This window comes from Kogia breviceps, chromosome X (assembly GCF_026419965.1).
Source record: "Kogia breviceps isolate mKogBre1 chromosome X, mKogBre1 haplotype 1, whole genome shotgun sequence".
In the NCBI taxonomy this organism is placed as follows: Eukaryota; Metazoa; Chordata; class Mammalia; order Artiodactyla; family Physeteridae; genus Kogia; species Kogia breviceps.
Genome location: NC_081330.1, coordinates 99,388,859 through 99,399,368, shown reverse-complemented (window position 1 = coordinate 99,399,368; position 10,510 = coordinate 99,388,859). Strand labels below are relative to the sequence as shown.

General features: G+C 46.1%; 1 protein-coding gene across 1 annotated transcript; it reads left to right on the top strand.

Annotated features, from left to right (window-relative positions):
* Positions 1-1,669: 1,669 nt before the first annotated feature.
* On the top strand, positions 1,670-9,081 carry MPC1L (mitochondrial pyruvate carrier 1 like). The gene is made up of 2 exons (XM_059050216.2): positions 1,670-1,853; positions 8,543-9,081. Exons 1-2 carry the CDS (start codon positions 1,670-1,672, stop codon positions 9,079-9,081), a joined length of 723 nt encoding a protein of 240 aa, XP_058906199.2.
* The last annotated feature ends 1,429 nt before the right edge of the window (positions 9,082-10,510 follow it).

Sequence of the window (10,510 nt, the reverse complement as noted above, 5' to 3'; positions counted from 1 at the left end):
AAAGAATGTGGAAGATCTCTGTGAGGTGATGTGGGGTGGTTTCCAGGATATACTGTAAAGTGAAAAAGAGTTTAAACAGCCTGTTCCCATTTGTGTAAGAAAGGGAAATAAGTAAATATGCACGTATCTCCTCACTTTTGCCAAAGGAAACACAGGAAGGATGAACCAGAAAACAATGTAGTTAGTTACCTATAAGTTTGGGGATGGGGTGGACAGCATGGAATAAATCGGGGAGAAGACAGGCCTTGCAGGGTGTATCTTTTTGTGGAGTTTAATGCTGAAAGGTCAGAGGAGACAGGTTCAAGGGGCTCCCACTGTCCAAACATGGGCTGATTAGGGCATCAAATTAAGGGGACAGTAAAGGATTATAACCCACTGAATAAAGTAGGAGTCCATGAGACCACCTTAATAATAAACAGGTAAGTATATAAAAAGGGGGAGAAGGGGGAATTCCCTGGCAGTCCAGTGGTTAGGACTCGGCACTTTCACTGTCAAGGGCCCGGGTTTGGTCCCTGGTCGGGGAACTAAGATCCCGCAAGCGGCGCAGCGCAAACAAACAAAGAAAAAATGGAGGGAGAAGGGAGGGTCTTCTTTATAGTAATGCTGACAGATATATATGGAAGGACTGGTGGAACTGGAAAATCACCACTCTGCATCCATCATAGTAAATATTGATTCGGAGAAGATGGATGCTGAATCTATGGGAGAGAAAGTCTGAAAAGGAGCAGGATATTTACAGAGTCTTAAAGTAATTACCTACTGAGCATTTATGAGCTGCAAGGCGCAGTTGTATCTCTGCAGTGGAGAAACTGGACAATGCCTTGACTAGGTAATGAAAATAGACATTACCAGTGAGGGGCAGACAGACACGTGCTTCTGGGTGTGATACTCTGAGGAGGACACAGGTCACTCTGCCAGTATTTTGGCTGAGATGTGACTCTGTGAGGAAACATCAGGCAGGTCCCAACTGAGGAACAGTCAGTCTATAAAATAACTTGGTCTGTGCTCTTCAAAAACGTCCATGGTATGAAAAACAGAGAGAGGCTGAGAAACTGTTCCAGATGAAAGGGGGCTACTAAATGCCCTGTGTGGGTCCTGTAGTGAAGAGAAAAAATGCAATAAAGGACATTTTGGGGACCACTGACAAAACTGAAATGTGCACTATAATTACATAAAATATTGTATACAACATTTCATCAATGATGACTATACCGTGGTTACATCAGAGAATATCTTTGTTCTTAGGAAATACACAGTGAAGTATTAAGGAGTAAAGCAAAATGATGTTTGCAACCTACTCTCAAATGGTTCAGATAAAAAGTAATGTGTGGGGGAAAAAAAAAAAAAAAAAAAAAGTAATGTGTGGGGCTTCCCTGGTGGTGCAGTGGTTGAGAGCCTGCCTGCCGATGCAGGGGTCACGGGTTCGTGCCCCGGTCCGGGAAGATCCCACATGCCGCAGAGCGGCTGGGCCCGTGAGCCATGGCCGCTGAGCCTGCGCGTCCGGAGCCTGTGCTCCGCAACGGGAGAGGCCACAACAGTGAGAGGCCCGCATACCGCAAAAAAAAAAAAGAGTAATGTGTGTTTGGATTATATATATATAAATATATTACATATATAGATATACACACACATACACATGCATATCTATAAAGAGAACGATAAAACGAACATGGCAAAGTTTCAACTTGTCTGTAGTGGCTGGTACTGTGCCAACCCGGTTGAGCCGGACCGTGGTTCCCAGAAGTGCCTTCCCCGCGCGATTCCAGGGAAGACCTGCTCAGACATCACTGCAAGAGGTTTGAAGCAGAAGGAAACTGACTCTCAGAAGGCGGCGGGGTTAAACGCGGTGGAAGGCAGGCAGGCAGGCAGGCACAGAGGTGCTGGTGGACCCCAGCTCGTTCTCTTCTCCTCCGCTCTGTGGCCACCGCGTCCCCCTGACTGTGGGGCCGACCCAGCAATAGACTCCTGGTCAGCCTCCCTTCAGGGCCCAGGCCCTGCTTTGGCTCCTCGCACTGACCGGCTGTCAACTCTTCCTCCCTCCACCTCCCCCATAACTTCCCCAGCTCCGTCCCGTCTATTCGCTGCAATAAATCCCTTCTCACGCTCAGCAGCCCTACTTCCCGGATAGAACTCTGACCTTGGTGGATCTCAGGAAAGGGTATATGAGAATTCTCTGCATTCTTGCAACTTTTTTGTTAAGTGTGAAACACCTTCAAGACAAAGTTTTAAAACATCAAAATTTTCTAAGAGTTAAAATACTTGATGATCCCTTCAGTAAAAGGTTAACAAAAGGTTTTTTCATTTCCGGTGCCAAGACTATGTATGAGGAGTAGGCACTGACCTATTTCCGGTGACAGGACGCTGCGAATGAGGCCCTGGCAGGGGAGGGGGCGGAAAGCCCGCAGCCTTCTGCTTCTTTCACCACTGACCTGATCTGAGGACACAGGAATAAGGCAGACACGAAACAGAAGATGCGCAGGAAGCCACGGTCCACTGGGGGCCGGCCCCAATGATCCCCTCCTGCCACTCAATTGCACAGAGGGACCCAGACCAGACCAGGACACAGGGGGCGTTTTATAGCTAGAGAAGCTGAGGTATAACACACTTAATTGACGTTCTCTTAGCTACTGGAAGACGCTGCATAACCACGCAGGATTCGGCCACTGTATTCACATGTGGGGGGGAAAAACGGCATAAGAAGGCAAAAGATTAGAGTCAGGGCCACAGATGGCTCTAAAATTACTTTTTGCAATAACTGAAAATAGCAGAGCCAATATATCCACCTACTGTTTTATTCATCCAGCTTCTCTTGAGGCACTGTGCTATTGATTCCCTTCAGTACAACGTGAGAGCAAATATTCCAAGGAAATCAGCATAAGATGTGGCCAAAAAAAATTTCATAAAATACCTAAATCCTAAATGTTCAGTTTTCATAGCCATAATTCAGGAATAGTCTTATGTTTTATAAATGTTGGCCAGCAATCCAGGGAAGCTCTAATGAAATACAATCTCTGATTTTTGTTTTAAACCACAAGACAGAAAATCATTAAAAAAAATAATAAACTGCTGGGACTTCCCTGGTGGCGCAGTGGTTAAGAATCCTCCCGCTAATGCAGGGGACACGGGTTCCAGCGCTGGTCCGAGAAGAGATCCCACATGCCGCGGAGCAAAGCCTGTGTGCCACAACTACTGAGCCTGCGCTCTAGAGCCCGCAAGCCACAACTACTGAGCCTGCGTGCCACAACTACTGAAGCCTGTGCGCCTAGAGCTCCTAGAGCCTGTGCTCCGCAACAAGAGAAGCCACCGCAATGAGAAGCCCGCGCACCACAATAAAGACTAGCCCCTGCTCGCCGCAACTAGAGAAAGCCCACGTGCAGCAACGAAGACCCAACACAGCCAAAAATAAATAAATTAATTAAATGCTGTCATCATTACAGTAATTCTTTCCCCCTACCCCTTGGGCCGCACTGCAAGGCTTGTGGGATCTTAGTTCCCCAACCAGGGACTGAACCCGGGCCACGGCAGTGAAAGCGCCAAGTCCTAACCACTGGCCCACCAAGGACCTCCCATTACGGTAATTCTTGATTCTGGCAAGAATCATCAATGGATCCTAAAATAGTTGATGCGGAAATGATATTTACATAGTCTCAAAGTATCTCCCCACAAATTACTTATGAATTACAAAGGGGAAAATACTGACTTTACAGTGGAGAGACCTAGTGAACATTACCTTGGTCTCACTAGTCACCAGAAGGCCACCTTCACCTCACTAATGGCCATCATGTGCCTGGTGAGGTGCCGCGCCGGGCACAGGATGTCACTTCTGCGGGGCTCCTGCCAAACATGAATTCCCTGCACGTGGTCATGAGGAAACATCAAGGGAACCCAAACTGAGGGACATTCTATCAAACCACTGGCCTGTACTCTTCTAAAGTGTCAAGGTCATGAATGCTGAGGAAAGGCGGAGGAACTGTTGTAGATTAGAGGAGACTACAGGGACATCACAATTAAATGCAATGCGTGACCCCAGTCTGCATCCTGGACTAGAAACAGAAAATTGTTACACAGGACATTTATTGGGACAATTGGCAAAATGTGAATAAGGATGGTAGATTACAGTACTGTATCAATGGTAAACGCCTTGCTGTTGATGGGTATATTGCAGTAACGTAAGAGAAAGTCCACGAGTGTCCGCATGCTTAGGAAAAAGACACTGAAGTTCTGAAGTTCTTAGGGGCAAAGAAAACCATACAGCGAATGTGTCAGAATGTTAACAGTTGGTAAGTCTCGGTGAAGGATATACATGAGTTCTTTTCACACTTCTTGCTTTGTCATTCTTGTTTTAAACTATTTTAACTTTTCTGTGAATGTGAAATTATTTCAGAATAAGAAGTTAAAAAGAAAATAAATTAAAATCAAAAGGTGTGCTCTCCATGGTCCACTGCCCTGGAACTCACTGAGTGGTCACGTGGGTCCGGATCCTTAACGTCCAACAAAATGTCATGAGACCTGTAAACCTGGAATCTTCGTTATAAGACAGTATGCGATGGCAAGTTTTCAGTAGACTGGGGAAAGGTAGGAATCTATCTTAGTATTTGCCAGTCTTCTCCCAGCGTTTTCCTTTGAAAGATGACAGTGACCTTGCCCTCCATGTTCCTGTGTCTCAAGGTGGAGCCACACAGTAGGCCCTGACAGCTTTATGTTGGCACAGAGAGTAGAAATGATAGTAATGGTAAAGAAATACTATCAATAATAATAATAAACCTTTAGCTGCTTAGTCTCACCTTTCAAAATAGTGAAATATACAGCAGCCTAATTTCCCTGTGGGGAAGGGTAATCCCAGGACAGCATAACTGATGTTCTCTAATCCTAAAACTGTTCTGTCACTATCTTTGCCAGGTAGGATTCTCTACAGCTTTGCCCATTCCTAGCCTTGTATCCTTCTCAAGTCTCCCCAAGTTCCATTACAGTGTCTTACCCTCCATTTGGGCCATTCATTGCAACTGTAACAACCAACAAATATCTACCAGGTACAAACCTTATACAAAGATTATACTTAGCCAGGCATCTACCAGCCGGGAATCTACCAGGAAAGTCACTTAAACGTTGCCTGTACCGTTGTCTGTACCTCCATTTCTCTAGCTTTAAAATGCCCCTCTGAACAGGCAGATCTTGTCTTGTTCCATTTGGGCCAAATCCAGTCAACACATTAGAAAGGCTTGTGGGGAGAAGGAATATTTCATTTGGTGATACTTTCGCTGGCCTAAGGGAACTTACAATATAGTTGGAAAGACAGAAACACATCAGACGTTAAAGTGATTTGTGCAAAGGATTACTGTGAGAGAAGGAAATTTTAATCCTGGTCTACCATGAATTCACCGAGTCACCATGGCAAATGACACAATTCCTTAAAGCTTCCTGCCTTATTTGTAAACTGAGTGGGTTGGACTGGATGATAATAATAACAGGTAAAATTCACTGAGCACTTCTTATACACCAGGCCCTATATTAAGCACTGAACATGGACAAACACACTGAAACCTCACAATACTGCTGTGAGGTAGGCACCACTATCATCCCCATTGTACAGACAATCCGTGAGATCCAATGTTCTACAGTCATGTGATTTCAAGTTAAAGAATATGGTAGACTGTAGTTTCCAAAGGTGGTCCAACAATATTTCCCATCCCACATGATCTTCTTAAAAAGTATGACTTTGAACATTCCTGCCTTACAGAGGTGGGTCTATGTCCGCTCTCGTTGAGTTTGGGTGGGCTTTTGTCTGGAGAAAGTTATGTCATGGGACTTCTGAGGCTAGATCATAAAAGCCAATAAATACAGCTTATATTAGATTTCTATTGCTGCACAACAGATTATCACAAACCTAGTGGCTTGAAAGAACACCCACGTATTCGCTCACAGTCTGTAGGTCAGAATTCTGGGCACAGCATGGCTAGGTTCTCTGCTCAGGGTCTCAAAAGGCGTGCATGCTGTTGGAAGAATTCAGTTCTTTGTGGCTGTGGGACTGAGGTCTGCCTCTCCTTGCTGGCACTCAGCTGGGGCTGCCCTCAGCTCCTAGAGGCTGCCGAAATTCGTTGCCATGTGGCCCCCTTCACGCTCAAAGCCAGCTATAGAGAATCTCCCTCAGGTCAAATCCCTCTCACACTTTCAATCTCTGACTTTCTCCATCTCTGACCTCCAGACCCACACTCAAATGGCTCGTGTGACAGAGAGAAGACACACAGAAGAGGAGGAGGCAATGTTACCATGGAGGCCAAAACTGGAGTACTGTGGCCACAAGCCAAGGAATGCTTGTAGTCACCAGAAGATGGAAGAGGCAGCCCCAAAAGGGAGCGTGACCCTGCTGAATTTTGGACTTTTAGTCTCCAGAACTGTGAGAAAATAAACTTCTGTTGTCTTAAGCCAAAAACAAAAAACAAAGCAACTCATGTGATTAGGTCATGTCCACTTAGAGAATCTCCCTATGTTAAGGTCAACTGTTTGGGGACCTTAATTACATCTGCAAATTCCCTTTTGTCATATAATCATGGGAGTGCTATCTAATCATATTCATAGGTTCTGCCCACACTTGGGGGAGATTATGCAAGGGCAGGGGTCATTGGGGGTCATTTTAGAATTCTGCCTACCACATAGCTTCTGTTTGATTCTCCTCACACTTGTTCTTAGGCACCATGCTGTGAGGAAGCACAAGCAGCTTGAATAGTCCCAGCTGAGTTCCCAGTCAACAACCAAGTATCAACTTGCCAGCCTTGTTAGTGAATCATTTTGAAAGTGGATCTTCCAGTGTCAAGCTGAGCTGCCCCAGCTGGCCATGCATGGAGCAGATACATTGTTTCCATTGAGTCCAACCCAAATTGCAAATCTCTGAGTAAAATAAAGGATTGTTGTTGTTCTAGGCCACTATGTTTTGGGGTGATTTGTTACACAGCAATAGGTAATCAAAATCAAGTAACAACCTATGTGAGACGATCTACAAGTACTGATAGCTTCTTGTGCACAAGGAGTGGCAACTTACATTTCTTTTAGGACATTGGAGCATCTGGCAGGGTAGGCCTAAAATGTCATTCAATTCGCGCTTGCTGATTTATTTATTCAAATGTATACTTAACTGACTCACACCAGTATACCAGTCATCGATATCTGGAAGCCCAGTGCTTTAAAAGGGTTATATGAAAATGATGCTGCTTTCCTTTTGAACAATGGCTATACCATATATTTTAAAGCTATATTTGTAAAACACCTGGGAAGTAAATGAACATAGATAATGAATGTATTAATTTTTAAAGGTATAATAGGCTTGTTTATAAATCACTACTTAATGTATTAATATTTCAATATATACTTACTTTTCAACACATTACTTTTACTGGAAAAGGTACAAAACACTGGGAAAAGAGTCATCAGTTTTTTCATTAAGAATTTTCATCAATGGATATTAACTATTAGGTGAAAGACTTATCCATACCTCATAAGACTTATCCAGCCTCATAAGAGGCTCCCCTTGGATTATCTGTTGATTACATAGAGGAAAAGGTCCTTTACAATGGAGAAATCTGGCAGACAACTCCTTAACCGAATGATCAAACTCACTATCACCAATGATGGAACAAAGTGATATCACGTGCCTCCCACTGTGATGCACTAAGGACACAACCACACGTGTGGAGTATTCTTGCCAAAAAACACTTAACTTAAATTAAGAGAAAACAGGCTAACCCAAATTAAGAACATTCTGAAACACTGACTTGTACTTTTCAAAAATATCAATGTTACAAAAGACAAAAAACGCCGGGGAACTCTTCTAGATTAATGTATAACAGATGATAACTAAATGTGAATCTTGAGTGGATCCTGGATCTCCCCACTCCAACAATAAAGAAAAAAAACAGCCATAAAACTATAACACTTAAATATGCACTGCATATTAGACGATAGTACTGTACTAAATGTTAAGTATCTGAGTAGATTATTGTACCGTGGTTTGTAGGAAAATGTCCTTGTGAAGAGCCAGATGCTGAAATATTTAGAGGTGAAATGTCACTTCGCAAGTAAAACTCGGGCAAATTGTGCAAAGAAAATTCTGTACCTGGCTGAAGAATTTTCTATCAACATCTGGTCAACGCTGTCCACAGACTGGAGAGAACAGAGTTTCCTCCTTTGTAACTGAAAAGTAGTCAGCAGGACCCTCGCCTCCCTGGGCGAGGAGCTTTCAGGTGGCTGCAGCACGACCGGGAGCGAAGGACAAGGCTGTGATCCCACCTTCACTTAGAAGCACACGCATACGCACTATACGGCAATCACGCGAAGGCAGGAGGGCGAGGCTGCGCCTCACGTTCCCAAAGACAGGCACGACAGCTGCACATGGCATCTGGTGCACTTTACGGCAGAAACGCGAAGGCACGAGGGCGAGGCCGCGCCTCCGCCCCCAAAGCTACGCAGGATAGCGGCGGCACGTGCTGTCTGGCGCGCTTTACGGCTGCCGCACGGAGGCGGAGGTTCTGGGCCGACGCAGGGTAATCAGCGGTTCCGGGCTCTGCGGTCCGCCTCGTTGTTGGTTGGCTGTTAATCCGTTGGCGCTCCCATGGCTTGGTGATTTCGGCGGCGGTGGCGGCACTGTGGCGGAGGGCGGTGGAGATCGTGAAGACCAAGGAGTTCCGGGATTACGTGACCAGCACGCACTTCTGGGGTCCAGTGCCCAACGGGGGCCTCCCGCTGGCCGCCTTCAAGGACACGAGGGCGCCGCCGGACATCATTAGCGGCCCCATGATGACGACGCTCATCTTGTACTCGATGGTGTTCATGCGCTTCGCCTACCTCGTACAGCCTCGAAACTTAATGCTGATGGCGTGTCACGGCACCAACGTGGTGGCGCAGAGTATGCAGGGGAACCGCTATCTGATCTACCACTACGGCGGCACCACGGCGGCCACAGCCGCTGCTGCCTCTGTCGCCTCTCCCGGCTCTACCGCTGCTACCCGCCCTGCAGCTGAAGACCCTGTGACTGACGGCGACTGCCTGGAGGTCGCCGACTACGATCCGCTGACCCCAGAACATGATTGAGAGGGCCCTATCAAATCTTTGCAGCTTGCAAGCACTGAACTGTTCTTCCTAAAGAAAAGATCAATGAAAAGTTTGGTTTTGACTCTGAAACAGTGTGAATCTGATTGAAACCTGCAGTTCTGTTAATAAAAAATGGCAAATAGCACAGAACTGAAGCTGTTGAGTGTTGTTTATTTCGTGACCCTTACCCTAACCCGTAAGCCTAATCCTAACCCGTACCCTCACGATAACCCGTACCCTCACCCTAACACGTATCCATACCCCAATCTTGACCCTAATCCTAACCCGTGCCCTAACCCTAACCCTGACCCTTAAACCTAACCCTAACCCGTACCCTAACGATAACCCGTACCCTCACCCGTACACTCACCCTAACACATATCCGTACCCCAATCTTGACCCTAATCCTAACCCGTGCCCTAACCCGTACCCTAAAATGGTTTTTAGAAGGTGAGGGTAGATTGGCTAGTCTTCCTCTCCACGGGACCTGCAACTCAAGGGTTAGTTTATGTAGGGGAGGAAGGCTGAATGAAAGACACTTCAATTTAGCTAATTTATTGATTTTTTTTTTTTTTTTTTTTTTTTTCCGGTATGTGGGCCTCTCACTGTTGTGGCCTCTCCCGTTGTGGAGCACAGGCTCCGGACGCGCAGGCCTAGCGGCCATGGCTCACTGGCTTAGTCGCTCCGCGGCATGTGGGATCCTCCCGGACCAGGGCACGAACCCGTGTCTCCTACGTCGGCAGGCGGATTCCCAACCACTGCGCCACCAGGGAAGCCCTATTGATTTTTTTTAAGCTCTCTTGGGAACATGCTTTTGTTACTTGTTTCCGGTGTCCGGGCCAGATAAGCCACAATGTCTGTACGCCAAAAAATTCCAAGGGCTACTTCTACTGAGGGAAATACTTCCAAGGGGGTTTAAATGAATTCAGTGAAATCCAGCTCAGACTTTTAAGGAGTACTTAGCAAGAGAACCTAGAATCTGTTGGTGACTGGGAGCAATGACAGAACCTTCAATGTAATCAGGATGAATAAACAACTCAGAGGTCAGGGGCTGTCAACCCTGAATTCTAGGTAAACAGAAGATAAAAACGACAAGATTGGTCCGGGAAGATCCCACGTGCCGCGGAGCGGCTGGGCCCGTGAGCCGTGGCCGCTGAGCCTGCTCATCTGGAGCCTGTGCTCCGCAACGGGAGAGGCCACAGCAGTCAGAGGCCCGCGTAACGCAAAAAAAAAAAAAAAAAAAAAAAAAAAAAACCGACAAGATCATAATCCTTTCCTCTTTTCCTCACGCCTAAAAATGGGGGAACTGGCAGTTTGTAAAGCTGGTGAACCTATCACCCTGTGTTACACTCTAGCTAGGGGTGATGGTGAGAGTTAGTGGTCAACAGTATTAGCCCAGGGTATCCCCCCTAGGAATCCTATGGGTGCT